Source organism: Cricetulus griseus, chromosome 2, assembly GCF_003668045.3.
Source record: "Cricetulus griseus strain 17A/GY chromosome 2, alternate assembly CriGri-PICRH-1.0, whole genome shotgun sequence".
Taxonomy (NCBI): Eukaryota; Metazoa; Chordata; class Mammalia; order Rodentia; family Cricetidae; genus Cricetulus; species Cricetulus griseus.
This window is the reverse complement of record NC_048595.1, coordinates 413053359-413069987: the sequence shown is the minus strand read 5'-3', so window position 1 is coordinate 413069987 and position 16629 is coordinate 413053359. Positions and strand designations below refer to the sequence as shown.

The 16629-nt window shown below is 43.9% G+C and overlaps 1 protein-coding gene across 17 annotated transcripts in view; it reads right to left on the bottom strand.

Annotated features, from left to right (window-relative positions):
* The window catches only part of Cflar (CASP8 and FADD like apoptosis regulator), an 82435-nt gene that overhangs the window by 32367 nt on the left and 33439 nt on the right, over window positions 1–16629 (bottom strand). For 16 of the 17 annotated variants that reach the window (XM_027396965.2, XM_027396959.2, XM_027396963.2 and 13 more), the window contains 2 exons: window positions 6776–7283; window positions 4649–5849 (listed from right to left, as the gene is read on the bottom strand). In XM_027396965.2, coding sequence (XP_027252766.1) covers window positions 5714–5849; window positions 6776–7283 — 644 coding nt within the window. In that variant the 3' untranslated portion in view covers window positions 4649–5713. Of the gene's footprint in view, window positions 1–4648; window positions 5850–6775; window positions 7284–16629 lie in introns of those variants that run through there. The other variant, XR_003481496.2, reaches the window with a different exon arrangement.

Here is a 16629-nt window from a genome sequence, read left to right as displayed (position 1 = left end):
GGTCTTAAGAAAAGCAGGTGCCTCACGTCTCTCCCCTGGACAGGACTTGCAAACTTAAGTCTGGGGGGTGGGGGACGTGACTTGCAACTCGTGCTGTTAACTGTTTAAAGGGGTCTTCTCAGAATAATATCAAAGGAAAAAACTAAGGCTATGTAGTGTGAGATCCGAAGGCTACAGCTCTTACTGCTGATGCCCTGGTGAGAAGGAATTCCTTCCTCTGGGGCCTATTTGAGAATACAAAGCACCCAGTATATATATTTTCTATATACAGCCAAATTCGCAGCAACAAATATTCTGGAGTTGATACCTAGAATATTAATTGCTATGTCTGTAATAAATGATAGAGGTTCCCAGTATACAGGTTTTTGTTTTGTTTATCCCTTTGCTTAAATAGTGAAAAAATGTGAATGGCTTTAATATCATATAAAAACCCATAGATATGGCCCTATAAATGAAAGGAAGACAAAACAGATATATTATGTCATACATATGTTGTGCTGATAAATATTAAAAGACATCAGACTCTTATAAAAATATTTTAATGTAATAATAGAAAATCCTTTAAGTAATACAGAGTGATTATGTCTGGAATCCCAGCAACCAGAAGGCAGAGACAGAATATCATAAATTCTAGATCTGAGTTACATGGTAAGATCCTGTAAAAAGAAAAAATACGCCCCCACACACAAAAGAATATATTACATCAAGACTTAATATAAAGCTACAGCAATCAAGACAGCATGATACTGAAAGAACACATCGATGTATCAATAGAACACAACAAAGTCCACAAACAGACTCTGCAAATGTAATCAAATGACCTTTGAAAAGAGCCACAGAAACTCAGTAGGAAAATTCTTTTTCAGTACATGGCACAGAGCAAGCCAGCAAGCACAAAAACAATTGCCATACCAATCTTACACTTTTTACAAAATTAATTCAAAATTTATTACAGATGCACAAAATGCAAAATAGTACAATTTCTAAAAGGGAAAAAATGACCTTTAGGTTGGCCATATTTTGTGTTTTCCACTTTAGCCTCAGACAGACTTTTCAGACAAGGACAAAAAGCAACCACATTCTTCACCAAAATATCACAAGAACAATTTTTAGGCCACATACTAAAATTCTTCTCCTCTGAAACATCTTGATCCAGCCCCAGACACCACAAATCATTATCAGCACCATTGTCTTCCATGCTCCTACTAATATGGTCCATTAAGCAGTGCTTAAAACATTCCACTGTTTTCCTAACACAGATTTCCAAAGTTCAAGTTCCTCCAAACAAAATCATGGTCAGACCTATCACAGCAATATGCCAGTCTCTGGTACCAACTTCTGTCTTAGTTAGGGTTTCTATTGCTAAGAAGAGACACCATGACCACAGCAACTCTTATAAAGGAAAACTTTTAATTGGGTGGCTTACAGTTCAGAAGCTCAGTCTATTATCATCATGTTTGGGAGCATGGCAGTGTATAGGCAGACATGGTGCTGGCTACATCTTGATCAGAAGGCAACAGGGAGTAGACTGAGTGTCACACTGAGGGAAACTGGAGCAAAAATGACCTCAAAGCCCACCCCCACAATGACATAATTCCTCCAACAAGGCCACACCTACTTCAACAAAGACATACCTCCTAAAAGTGCCACTCGCTTGGGGGCTATCTTCTTTCAAACCACCATATACAGGTATTGATGAAAATTCAGAAATCAGGAATGAGAGACCCTATCAGTCACAGTCCCACCATTCCTATCCCACTTTAGAGTGTTTCTTTCTGACCTATGAAAAGTGGTGTTGACTTTACCCAAAACAGAGTTACTGTAAACATACTAGACAAATTGTTTTATGTTTTCTATGCCTCTTTCATATAATATTAGCAATAAGCATTTGTTATATAAACAGTGTTCAGGTGACAACACTCTTTATAGAGCCCATATCTCGAGGGCCATGGCATGACTCTCTTTACAGTTTGAGTTCATACCCTAGTGTGGAGTGATTCTAAGCTGATATTACAATGCCACATCATCTTCATCTATAAAATGGGAAGAAATAATAATGTAGACAGTATCTACTGTATTAGTTCCTTTTTTTATTGCTGTAATAAGACACCACGACCATAGTAACTTACAGAAGAAAAAGCTTATGTTCATGGTTGCAGAAGGTTTGAGTTCATAGTAAAGGCATGGGAGCAAAAGCAGGAAGGCGAGTGTTCATATCTTGAAGAGCAAACAGGAAGCAGAGAGAAAAAAACTGGAAATAGCATAACTTTGAAACCTCAAAGTCTGCCATCAGTGACACACTTCCCACATGGCACAACCAACTGGGACCAGGTATTTAATGCATGATAATTAATAATGTTCTTATTTATACATAAAATCTTAATAGCAACATAAAGTTCTTTTCTACTGGTACCCTACCATAACTATACTGACCTGAATGCTTGGCTAACTATGACTTTTTGACTTTTAAACGCTTGAGGGTACTTATCACTTCTACGCTTAGGACCAGAGCCTTAAAAAGCTATATAAAAGTACTCATACACATATTTAGGACATGCTATTAAGCAGGGTATTCATTCTTTTCCATATATCATTATCTTTTAGTGTGTCTAAAACATTTCAGTGGGAACCACTGAATGTTGTGTACAAAAGTGACATAGAAGGAATCAAAAAGGAACTGTAGAAATGGCTCAGAGGGTAAGAGCATTGGCTGTTCTTCCAGAGGTCCTGAGTTCAATTCCCATGGTGGCTCACAACCATCTATAATGAGGTCTAGTGCCCTCTTCTGGCATGCAGGCATACATGCAGGTACTGCATACATACTAAATAAATAAATCTTAAAAAAAAAAAAAGGAATCAAAAGTCCCATTACTAAAGAAAGAAAAATATCATACATGACAATTAGCTAAAAGGAAGCTCTCCTCATTTGGACCACATTCATCTCCTAGCTTATCACCCGTCCCTATTTACATCTATTCCAGCTAAAAGTTATCCCCAAGGTTTCTAAACATAGTGTGCATCTTTCCCATCTGCTCCTCCTCTTGGTTTATTTCTTCTTCTCTATCTCAACCTGCCAAACCCCACCAGCGTTTGATCAGTCCTTCCAAATGGCCCTTTCACAATGTGGTCAAGTGACACAATCAATGTTTTAAAAAGCACAGCTCAAAAAACAGTGCAAAGAACCTCACACTTCATCCTTGCAACAGTCCTGTAAGGTACTATTTCCCCTTCCCTAATCTTCCCACGTCATCCCACCTCCCTAACCAACTTTATGTTCTCTCTTTCTCACTCCTCACTCAAAAAAAAAAAAAAAAAAAGAAAGAAACCAGTAAAAAGAAAAAGCGCACACACACACACACACACACACACACACACACACACACACACACACACACACACACACACACACAAAGCAGAGTCTATTTTGTGTTGGCCAACTACTCCTGGGCATGGGGACTGCCCTGGAGTGTGGCTGATATACTCAGTGGCACTCCATTGGAGAAAACTGACTTTCATTTATCAGCAGGTATCTATTGCACATCGTTACATAGGTTCTTGATTGGGGTGGGGCTTTGTGTCCACTTCCCTTTGTTGGGGGTCTCTGCAAACACCATGATCAACAGAGTGCAGAACCACATGAGGCAAGGAGGAAGTCGGGGTCAGGATGGCTCGGTCAGTAGCCAGTGTTGGCTCAAACATACCCGGTAGTTTATTTTAGGCCTATGTAAGTGCAGCACAATTTGGAAAAAAAGTTTCCTGGTGATATTGAACAAAATCCTGTGTGTACAACAATAGCTTAAGACATGACTACATCAACAGTCTTGTAAGGGACAAGTAACGTCTTGCATAAAGATAGGTTCCCTGGATAAACTGAGGAAACAGGCTCAAGGTAAACTGTGCTCCTGGTGAGGGTCCTGGGGGAGGACAGAGCTCTAGACTGACTGAGATAAACATGAGGCTCTGAGGGGGAGGGGACAGAGCTCTAGACTGACTGAGATAAACATGAGGCTCTGGGGGGGGGGGAGACAGAGCTCTAGACTGACTGAGATAAACATGAGAGTCTGGGGGAGGCAGTGTGGCCTGACCTCACAGATAGTGCAGAGGTCACCAGGCCATTAACCACACCCTTTCCCAGCCTTCTGGGCAGAAAATGGGTTGCACATTCTCTCCATTTGAGGAGACAACCCTGCCCGTTTAACACTCCTGGTTTCCCTAGTGCTCATCTGTGAGCACAAGGACCTCCACATTCCTACACCCTTTCTCAGTGCTGGGACTTTGTCTGGTTTCCACCTGTACAGATCTTGTATATGCTGTCACAGTCTGAGTTCATATGTGCGTCAGTTCTATTGTGTCTGGAAGATGCTGGGGAGTCACTTCTCTCTCTCTCTCTCTCTCTCTCTCTCTCTCTCTCTCTCTCTCAGGAGTCACTCTCTCTCTCTCTCTCTCTCTCTCTCTCTCTCTCTCTCTCTCTCTCTCTGTGTGTGTGTGTGTTTTTCAAGAGAGGGTTTCTCTGTGTAGCCCTGGCTGTCCTGGAACTCACTCTGTAGCCCAGGATGGACTCAAACTCACAGAGATTTGCCTGCCTCTGTCTCCTAAGTGCTAGGATTAAAGGCATGTGCCACCACCGTCCAGCCTTTGATGACTATTCTTTTTTTTCTATTCTTAAATACAAATAGAGATTAGATTATTGGATTACCCAAGACATTTATAGCAGTTAATAAAATTAGACTATGTTGGAATCTGTCTCTTTCCTCTCTGTCTGTCTGTCTCTGGTCTCTCTGCCTCTGTCTCTGTCTCTGTCTCTGTCTCTGTCTCTGTCTCTCTCTCTCTCTCTCTCTCTCACACACACACACACACACACACACACACACACACACAATCTCATCACATAGCTACTACTACATAGCCCGACTGGGATCAGACCTTGTGATCCTCTGACCTCAACCACCCTAGTACTAGTATGACAGGTTTTTAGCTAGGATTCCAGACTTGTTCCAACATGTTTAATGATCTTACTGTGCTCTCCACAAAAAAAGTTAACTATATGAAATTAGAGATAGGCTAATTTGTTTCACTGTGGAAACATGTATGTGCTCCAAAGCATCATGTTGTAAATTTTAAACATACATAACAAAATTTGTTTTTGAAAAAATAACATACATGTAAAGCTAGGGTCACAAACATCCAAAACAACATCCAAAACAAATGTGCAAGTTCAAGAGCAACAATGCCAGAAATCCCTAGTTTGTGATGCAATGGATACTTCTAATAACTTAATAAGCTAATAATTTAATGTATGATTATGGCAGATACTCAAAACACAGAAACAATTTACCCAATTAGATGATGAACCCAGGCAAATCTCCTCCTTAAGTTATATTCAAGCGTCATAGTTCAAATCTTGACCATAGACTATAAATAACTCTTATAATAACTTAGTACATCTTGGTAGATAAACCCAAGAAGCAATGTGATTACATCTTACCATTTTCCACACTGTGCCAAAACATCTGACACAGGAACTTAAGGAGGAGAGGTTCACTTGGCCATCATAGTGAGGAGGAATGATGGCTGGAGTGGCATGGTCCATGGCAGCAAGGCTTTCACCAGAACCAGAGCAGTTGTGACCTTCAAGTGCTGTCAGCAATCAGGAGATTTGCCAGCTCCAAGCCACCCTGGTCTACATCCCAAGAATCCGGAAGGCATCGGGTTTTCATGTAGATAAGATGAGTTTCTTTCGCAGAGTATGCTGCAGGCTCAGATAGTATTTCTCCTTAGGAGAAACTCTGCTGTTCCTGGCATAAACCTTGTCCATGAGCTCAACATGGAGATCCACGAGTGGGCGTTTCCTAGCAGAAAAGAGAAAGGTAAATTTTAATGCCAAGCAAACTCCAAAGAGAGAAGACACGTTGTCATTGTGGTGAGATGAGCCAGCAGGTATGAACGTTCTTTGAAACTCATTCTTTTTAAACGCTCCATAAGATGCTTAGCAAACAATCCAAACAAGTCAGCAGCACTCTGGCCCAGTGGTCAGTGTCTCCTTCCACAGAGACAGCTGAATTTTACTGAGAACATACCAGCTAGGTGATCACATATGCAAAGACGGGAAGACTGCAAAAGGCCAACACTACCCTTGATCCCTGGAGCATCTCCTTTGGAATGCTGCATCACTCCCAGAACACACACCCTACTGAGCCGGCGCTGAGGAGACTGGTGAGAGAAAGCTAGAGAGGTACCTGAGGTCCTTAGAATACAAGCATTTGACTGGCAGCTCAGAAACATTATTGCCCATTGTAATTGGGGGAGGGGCAAATAAAAAAGGCCAATTAATCTTACACTTGAAGGGCACTGTAGCTTCATTAAATTAACTAGAAGCCAGGACAGTAATGGATCCTTTAGGGAAATACTCCTAATAAACATTAAAAATGTTTACAGTCATGCCTTTTTCTGTGGAAGAACCTTAGTGGAATCATGTCTGAAAGCAGGCCAGCATTGAACCCTACAGTGAATACACTGTGCTTTTTCTATAATACACACCTATGGTAAAGCTTAATTCATGTTAGCAGAGTATAAGAAATATACCCAGACTACAAGCTGAAGTGTTGATAAGCTGTGCCGAGTCTGTATCATACCCCAAAGCAGCCCTATGGGGAAGGTAAAGTCTCTTTCCTGGGGAAGGCCTTCAGACAGAGCACTGTGGTGATGTTCATTTGGTAGAAGGGCAATAAACACATGGTCAATGATCAAGGTGGCAGTCACAGACTGGAGTGCTCACCTTTCTTGCCGAAGCTTCTGGGAGAGGTTCTGCAGGTACACAGAGGATGAGCTGGAGGGCTGCTCCAGCTGGGACACATCCGCTGTGCACAGGCTCCAGAAGATGTCGGCTTCCCGGTGAGTCATGCTGGGGCCAGGACGCACGGCCTTAGAGTCCCAGTTTGTTATTGCTAGCCCATCGACCTCCAGGCTGCTGTCTTCCGACTGGCCACCTATCACCTCATAGTTCTGAATAAAGAAGACCTTTGGTTTCCCTATGAGAGAAGGGCACCTGTCCCCCATGAACATATTCTTGACAGACTCCAAGGAGAACCCCCCGCGAGCCTGATCCACGACCATCATGCTTTGGGAGTCTCCTCGGCTCACTAAAACACATATGAAGCTGTCGTAGTCTCGATGTTGGGGCAGGTGGGCATATTGACGAAGAGTCTGGGGTATATCCTCCGCATTAGGAAACAAGACAGTCTGGACACAATAGCCCAGGGAAGTGAAGGTCTCTTGAAGATATTCTGAAGAAAACAAACAGAAAACAACACTGGAGTGAGAAGAGCCAAGGAGACACTGTATATGACTCCTAGCATGGTCTAGTCTCCACTATGTACCTGTTTCTGTGTAATGATACTCTGAGGCCTCTCAATTCAGAAGTAAGGAAACATGAAACGTGTGACTTTCATGTCCCAGGCTTCTCACAAAGGCACATTCCCCGCTACACTGCTGTCTTTATCCACCGCCACCAGCAGATTTGACAGGGCCCAAACACAACCCACCCAATGGAATGGAACCAAGAAAGAACAGAACTGTTGTCTTGTCAACCAAAATGAAGTGGAAGATTCTTCAAAAGGCCCTTTCCTCAAAATACATAGGAATGGGAAGTGTTTGCAGAGTACAAATCCATGCTGGGGTCCAGATGGCTGCCAAAATGGCAGCATGAGTTAAGAGTTCCCTCTGCTTGCTGTGGACTTAGACAGAGGTCCTTAGATCTAACTTGTGATTATTTCTAGACTGCCCTGTTCTACTCCTAGTCTTGGGCTGCCTTTGCCTTGAAAGGCACTATACGGTAGTAGAAAGAACAGGTATTAAGTCCAACAAACCTGCCTTCTAATCCTGACCTTACTACCTACCACCTTGGGCTACAGGACCATAAGAAAGTTTGGTCTCCCTAGCTCTTGATGGAAGCATTAACAAAGAATTTTCTAAGGATTAAGCAAGACAAATAAAGATAAGGTGCTAATGTAAATATTGCTTCTTATTCTGTTGTTTAAAAGATTTTCCCCATATTCTAGAAGTTTCTATGGCTCTAGAGGTCCTATCAAGTCCACTTTTCTCATCTGTTCAGTTTGTCTTTAGTGGGAGAATAAACACAGCCTCTTAAATCAATTAGTATCTTTTATTAAAAAAAACTTCTTTCTCTTCCCCATTCAAAAATTCTGCATCCTGTTACATTACCTACGCTTTTCTATTCTTTATCTGATCAATACCTCCAGTTCTTAATTTACTGAGCAGAAAAACTGCTCCATCTTGAACTGAGACACTCAGCAAGCATCTCCCATTCAGACTTCTCTGGGTCTGCTTTTGTGCCTTGTCACTAATGCCAACCCCTCTTCTGTGGTGTGGACTTCCGGAAGTCTTATCCTGAGTTTGCTCCAAACCAAACCACACAACAATAACTACAGCACCACAACTTCTACTGAGAACAAAGTCCTGATATAAGACGAGACTGCACAGCAAGGGATCAAGAGGAGAAAACAACTGAAGACTCAAGTCAACTAGGATCCGTATGAAGTTCAGACCGTCACAAACAAGTCACACTCACAGCTTCAGCCTTCTTGCCCATCCAGCTTGGCCAACCACAAATAAACTATAAATCCAAGACAGGAAAATCTCAGATTGTCTTCTTGGTGCCTAGTGATAAATGGGGACGCAAAATAAAGATGCAAAAGGAACACAGCTTTGGGTAAGCAATGGTCTGGGATAGTCCCACCCCTGACTGGTGGGAGCCAGCTTGTGTACTTGGAATTTAAGTCACTCATACTAAGAACAGGACCTGTGCATAGTGTATACTGGAACTTTCCATGCCCTGCATTGTACCAAGACAAAGTGGTTTTAAAATATGTTCACTGAGTCTTTGACATTCCTCTCTTACAAAGACGGGTGGCACTTCTTACATTGACTGTAGACCAGACTTGCTAACGTCTCTATTGAGCTCTGCAATGGAAGTGTGTACATGACTGCCAAACCTACATGGAAACCAGGGATATGACTAGTTGAGGAAGCTTGCCTAGCACACACGAGGCCTTGTGTCTGAGCATCTTATTAAGGAAATGGGGATGTGATTCACAGACTGCTGATAACCTATTGGACACCCCTCCTTCCCTTGTAAGAGCTGGGGGATGGAATGACTGAGCCACACTGACCCACCCTAGCCACCTCCCTGGGGTGTAAGCAAGGCTTTAAAGCCTAGAACTATACCCAGACTGGGTCCAGAACAAGAAAACAAGAGACACTACATTAGGACTGTAACCACCTCCCAGAAATGAAGATATCCTAGAGACATATGTGCCCCTCCCTATGACAGACTGTTGAAATAACCAACCCCAAGAAACCAGAATTACCCTAGGACCTTAAGCTGGGAAAAGGAAAGGGCTGAAGCTCAGTGACTGGGCAGATAGATTTACCAGAGACTGGAATAGAGGAGATGATGGTGGGCAGGGCCAGACCTTGGCCAGGACAGCTTAGTTATGCATAACTCCTGTCTTTTATTTAAACTTAAACTTGCTGTAGGGACCCTGAAGATGGATTAGAGTGTCACTGAAGCTCTTTGCTTTTTTTCCCAATGTGGCCACATCACATAAATATCCTTTTTCTGCTTCTCATCAGTAATTGTGTTTTTAATTGTCCTACCAAGGAAAGGTTAAGGAACATAGCTTGTTAGCGCTACCTGGGCTAGCATCTCCTGGGTAACAAACAGTCCCATTGCTCTCATTCCATTCTCTTGCTATGGCGTATTCTCTCCTCTAGGGGGCAGAAGTAAACAGGGAAATGCAGATTACAAAACTATCCTGCTCACTTGTCATATACTGGCTGGCTTTCTTCAGAAGTCTCTTCACTGATTAAGTCTTTCCTTATTAAAGCCTTGACAGAAAGCTCAGCGGGGCTTCCTTTCCAAACAGATGTGCATGGGTAGGACAAAGGCTGCCCTCTGCCTTCCGGCGCCTCCATTCTCTTTAGGTTCAGTGGTAACATCCTGTCACACTGCAGTCAGCAGGCTGCGACATGTGCAGAAGCAAAGGGGAGCAAAGCCCGAGATCTGAGTTTAAGTCCCGGTTCCCTACCTCCTCCTTAAGTCTCTGCCTCCTCAGAAGGGCTAAGCATAGGACAGACATCTAAAATCTAAAGCAGAAAATCCTTCCCCAGTACAAGATGGGAAAGGCAAAGGTCCCAAGTGGCACAGACACCAACAGGAAGAACCCCAAATCCAAATGGGACTTGGAACAAAACAGAACAGCCAATATCCTTCAATATGCTCCTGGCAAGGTGAAGTCACCCAGCAGATGCAGCCTGAGGTCATCACAGCTGTCATTTCCCACCAGTACCCTACTTCCTCTGTTGTTAGATGGCAAGGCCAGGAGGGTAAGAATGACAGCTGGAGTGGCCCACACATCAGCATTCCCATCTTTCTTGGGCCACTAAGGACAAGCAGGTAACCCAGGCTCTAAGGGGTGGGGACCATGCAACTTTGAGTAAATTAGAGTTTCCATTTATTTGTCTATGAAATAGGATTAATACCAACACCTAAACGAAACAGTAGAACCCACAAGGTTTCAGTAAAGATGCTACGAACTGCATTTTATTCAAGCGCAATGATTAACTTTAAAGGAAATGAAGGTAGTCACATCAACCCCCAAATCAGGGACCCTGCCATGTATCTCTTCATAAATGCCACTTCTTATGACTTGAATGGAGGTCTCCCTACTCTAAACTAAGAGTCTTGGAGTGGACAGACTTTGTGTCCCACGAATGACTTAGCTGCTGTACTGGCTGGTTTTCTGTGTCAACTTGACACAAGCTAGAGTCATCAGAAGAAGGGGCCTCAGTTGAGGAAATGCCTCCATGAGACCCAGGTGTAAAGCATTGTCTCAATTAGTGATAAATGGAGGAGGGCCCAGTTCCTGCTAGGTGTTGTCATCCCTGGACTGCTAGTCCTGGGTTCTATAAGAAAGCAGGCTGAGCAAGCCTTGGGGAAGCAAGCCAGTAAACAGTGCCCAATCACGGCTTCTGCATCAACTCCTGCCTCCAGGTTCCAGCCCTGTTTGAGTTCCTGACCTGACTTCCTCCAGTGAAGGAATATGATCTGGATGTGTAAGCCAAATAAACCCTTCACTCCCCAACTTGCTTTTGGTCATGGTGTTTCTCTGTGGCAATGGAAACCCTAACTAAGACAGCTGTCATACCATTGATTACAAATAGAGGAAGAAACACTTGGGTGCCGGGTTTGGAAAATAAAACTTCAACAAAATGCAGAAGGCCCACTTCTCCTTCTCCTCACCCTGGAAACCCCACTACCCCACCCAGCCACAGCTTGGTAAGTTACAACTGCTTCTTAGAAAACACTTCTAGAAGCCATGGAATGTTCCCTGACCTTGCAGTTAGTGCAAGACTGCCAGTAAACTACCCACAGGGCTAGGGACTCTAAAGCTAACTCAGAAAAACACCAGGACTTTATTAATTTAGAATTGATCCTAGGGGCTGGAGAAATGGCTCAGTAGGGCTGCTCCTCTAGAGGACCCCGGTTCAATTCCCAGCATCCACATGGCAGCTCACAACTGTAAATTCAGTTTCAGGAGATAGATGGCACCAGGCACACATGTGGTGCACAAGTATATACATGTGGGCAAAATACCTATACATATAAAATAAAATAGATAAATTTTTTAAAAAAAGAATTCATTTGAGTTAAATAAGCAGACTTATCTTGATGCTTTCTAAAAATGTATATGGAACAATTAAGATGAGACCTTTCACCGGTCGTTTTACAATCAGTTGCAGAGTGCCCTCCATAAGGCAACACAGGGTGGGCAGGATACCCTGGGAAGAAAATGGAGCTCTCCATCAAACTGTATAGGACAGGCATGGAGGGCAAGGCAAAAATGGATTTCTGAGGGTGTGCACACACGGAGGTCATGGGACAACCTTGGGCCTCATCCTTCCATCTTGTTTGAAAAGCTCTCTCGGCTGTTCTGTTGCTGTGTATGTCAGGCGAGCTGGCCCATGAGCTTCCAGAACATCTCTTGTCTCCCCATAGTGGGGCCGGAATTACAGCCACTTGCACTACATGTTGGCGTTTATTTGGGATCTAGGAATTCGAACTCAGGCCTTCACATTTGTAAGCGCACACCTTTACCCATGAGCAATCTAATCCTAAAATTACTTTTTTTTTTTTTTAAGGACCAAGTGTTCCAATTTTTTTTAACTTTTTTTTTTTCTGGCTTGAAGACAATCAATTTTTATCAGTGTAAAAGAAATACCCCTAGGGCTAAGAGTTAGAAAACTCAGCAGCTGAATGGAGGAGGAGAATTGGGAAGAACGGGAGAACTGTCATGCTATTTGAGCCAACTTGGAGGCCAGACATGTGGCAGACAAGCAGCCACAGGGTATAAAACAGGCTTCTTCATAGGAACCCAATGTAACACTCTGCACCTGGGAAGGCAACAATTACTGCCTCCCCAAACTGCTATTTTACTAAGTGGCCCTTATTACTTTACCAGAAGCTATGACAAGGGACACGGATCAAGCACACAACTCAGTCAATGTCTTTCAAGGATTGTACAACCTTGCTGGAGAAGTAAGATAATAAGTGTGTGCATGCAAATGTCTGAAATGTCTCATGGTTCAGTGGGGTCTTGGGGCAAATTGAAACAAAGGGCAGTGTGGTCTCAGGTACTGGAGCAGGCATTATGGGAAAAGGTATAATTTAAGCCAGAGCCTGAAAAATCAGAGTAAGGGACATTAAAGTCTCTCTGACCCATGCTCCTGACAAGGTGGAGATGTGGGAGAACAAAGGCACACTTAGGGGCAACAAGGGGGGGTGGGAACAGGGCGAGCTGGCATAGACCCAACTTTGCACTTGCTCACCTATGCCAGCTAAAGCTTCACTGCTGCAGACACACACGCAAGGCTATAAAGTACCTTCTAAGACTCTTTAGGAAGCAAAAGTGGCTACTGGTAATTCTTGCCAGGCTGCCTCATATCAGGGGACAATAATATCAGTCTACACAAGCCAGAATAGGTGTCTGAGGTACCCAAGACAGCTGAGAATACTCTGTGGTACATACCCGAAACTCACCCATAATTCCAGCACTTCCAGCACTCAAAGGCCTTACATTCCTTTCTGCCAGCTCATTTTCTGGTAAAGCCTTCCATGAGCCAAAGAAGCCTATCCCATATCATGTGAATAGCAAGTGAAATGTTAACATACTTATCAAAGGGGCTACCCTACTTATACCACATTACCTTTTCTTTTCATCTTTTGGTTTTTTGAGACAGGGTTTCTCTGTGTAACCCTGGCTGTCCTGGAACTCGCTCTGTCGACCAGGCTGACCTAGAACTCTTCGAGATCTGCCTGCCTCTGCCTCCCTTAGTGCTGGATTTAAAGGCATGCACCACCACCCCCAGCCACCACGTTATCTTTTTAAACTCTAAAATACGAGGGCCTCCAGCAAGGGCCTGTAGACATATACTTCTTAAGTACATCCTGCACTTTGGCCTGGTGGAATGAAGGACTCAGAGGGAAACTCCATTAACAATGGTAGGCTTTTAAGCAAATTATCTGCTTGGGCCCAGATGATAGAAATGCCCAGAAAACAAAAAGTACCTCATCACACATCCTGTTCCCAGGAAGAAACCATCCACAGTGTAATGATTCCACGAGACCAGGAGGGGCTGGAAGGGCTTGTCTACTGCTCCTCTGAACAAAGCATCCCTCTACCATTTTGAATGTCACTTGCCCCTTGTCCCCATGAGCAGAGGTCATAGTAAGTACTTCACTTCTGCAGAAATGTCCCTATCATATAAGTGTTACTACAAGAAAATGATGTTCATTCAAGGTCCTGCCAGTTCCGTTAAAAGAAAAACCACACGAGGAGGCATGGAGTAGCCCCTAGCCTGGCACTGCCAGAAGAGGAAGTTTCTTCACTTAACATCACAGTAGAAACTGCAGTGTCTGCTGGAAAATGTGTCTTAGTTAAAGCATGACAAAAATATCAGAAGCAACAGAGGGAAAAATATTTCCTCTTTAAAAATCTGCAAATGCTGTCATTTATACAGGAACCAGCAAGACAGCCAGAGCCTTAAACCAGACCTTACGTCTACCTGCCAGTGATCTGAGACATTTGCTTCTGCGTGCCTAGGAAGATCAAGGCTAGCACAGCTCACCAACCAAGACCCAGCCTTTGCTAAGTCACTGACATAGTTGCCTGGACACCACAGACATGTGCTTGAATCCTACCAAACTGACATAACAGGCCAGAAACCTACTGCTATCCACCTCAGGAGGAGGTCATTGTATAAGGCTTCTTTTCAAAAATAATTTACCAAAAAGTAGCCTTGTTTTTTTCTCACTGGCCCTGAGACCAGACTCCACCTCAAATGTGCTCCACACGGGGCCAAAGAAAATAATATGCCTATAAATATTTAGGGGACTTGTATAGTCTTTAGTTAAAGCCTGGGCTTTTTTTGGGGGGGGGTAGGCTAAAAGAGAGAAATAAGTTCAAGAGACTCCATTAAAGTCTAAACATTAAAGGACTGGTTTCGAAACACATGTTGCTAGGAGAGCCTACTCCATCCCGGGCACTCCTTAGTAAATATTTACTGTGTGCCTGTGCATGCGACACTTGTTCAGCTGCTGGTGACACACAGTAAAACACACAGATAAGCTCTTCCATCTCCCCTTGTGGAACTTCCACCAGCGGCTAGAAGCATGGGCTTTGGAGACAAGTTTCAGAACCCAGCTCTATGGTATATGACTAGCCATGCAAAGCAGTTAGCAAAGTCCCTGCCACACGGCAGGTTCTATTAAATGACGCACACGTGATCGCACACGTGATCGTCAGTCTGTTACTGCTGGTTGCTTTCAGAGACTTAACTTCAGTTGGCAATCACCTTGTCTGCTTGCTTATTATCTAACCCCTGCACATCCCCCAAATGTTAAACATTAACCAGTCGGCAAAGTTAACTAGAAAGAGGAAATCCCCCATAGTAACGCTAGGCGAAGGGCTCTAGCGCTAGTAAGATGGGAAAGATGCTACGGAGAGTCTTTGCTCCGAAGCAGGGTGCGGAGTCCTCAGTGCGAAGTCCTCGGAGGAGAGTGCGAACACAGAGCTGGACGTGGGTGAGGAGGCTGCCCTTTCTGTCCTCCCGTTTCCGATGATTAATGGCCTCCTGCTGAGTCTCACAAAGGGATCTGGGACCTCTCCGTTGACACGAGCACAACACAATTTGAGCAAAGCTATACTGTCTTGTCTCTTACCGGCTGACTGGCCAGCTGAGCTGGGAGGTTTCATAAGTGACCTCCACTCCAGTTTTACTCTCAGAGGCAAAGAGCAAAGGAGTCAAAAGAACCCTGATTCTCGCTGAAGTGGGGGTGGGGGGGGTAGTGCTGAACAGCTAAAGTGCCCTTCACTGTAGGGCCAGGCTCACTCTAGTCCCACACTCCAACTTCAAGATACTGACCTTGAAAGGATGACTCTGAGGATTTGCTGCCTGGAGCTCCATTCTGTGTGTGCATGTGTGTTCCAGAGTGAATGAGCACGCGCGCGCGCGCGCGCGCGCGCGCGCGTGTGTGTGTGTGTGTGTGTGTGTGTGTGTGTGTGTGTGTGTGTATGTGTGTGTGTGTATGAATGATCGTATGTGTGTACATGTGCACATGTGCACATGTGTTGAGGTCACAGGTCAACCTTACTTTTTTGAGATTTCCACTTGAAATTTGTTCCCTCTAAAGTAAACTGCCTCCATTCCACTGTGCCACCAAATGTGGGATAGGCCCCACTCACTCTGACCGAGTGTATTCCTCAGACCCTCCATCCCCTTCCTCATCTGACAGCAGACTCAATGTACTAAGTGCCAAGCTTAGTAGTTTTCCACTAAAGTTAAACAAACAAAATGAGAAAAAAGTTAGGTGCCACTTTGTCTCAGGCACTGACCTATGCCCTTTATGGGTATAATCTCACTCATTCTCCTAACCATCACACTAGGGAAGTTCTGTTATTAACCCATGCTACAGCAGAGACACTGAGCCCAAAGGCACAAGCTAAGATACAGCAGAGTCATGATTAAAATCTAGGCAATCATTTGCCAGGGCCCAACTCTGATGCACTCCTATAATTGGAGAGATACAGGTATGCATTTAGCCCCCATCCACAACTCAGCAACAGAATTTAGCACGGGCGCTGGGCGTCAGCCATGAATAACTAAGTGCTTTGGATATGGCAGGTTGCATCTGGATCTTTGTGAGTCCCGTAATATAAACAGAAGTACAGCATAGAAAGCTATGTATTTCAGATATTTCCTGATGATGAATGAAACAAGATCCAGTACAATCAAGAATCAAAGGACAATTCCACAATGTCCTTTAGAACAGTGTCTCACTAAGAAGCTATTTCCTCATTCTTCTGTAGACTCTAACAGCTAAAAGGATGTCTTAGAGTTAGGGCTACTCCTTCTGTGATAGAGCACTGTGACAAAGGCAACTCATAAAAAGGGCATATTTGATTGGAGGGTTAGTCCATGATCATCACTGCAGGAAACAGACAGGCATGGCACTGGAGCAGTAGCTGAGAGCTTTACATCCTGATCCACAGG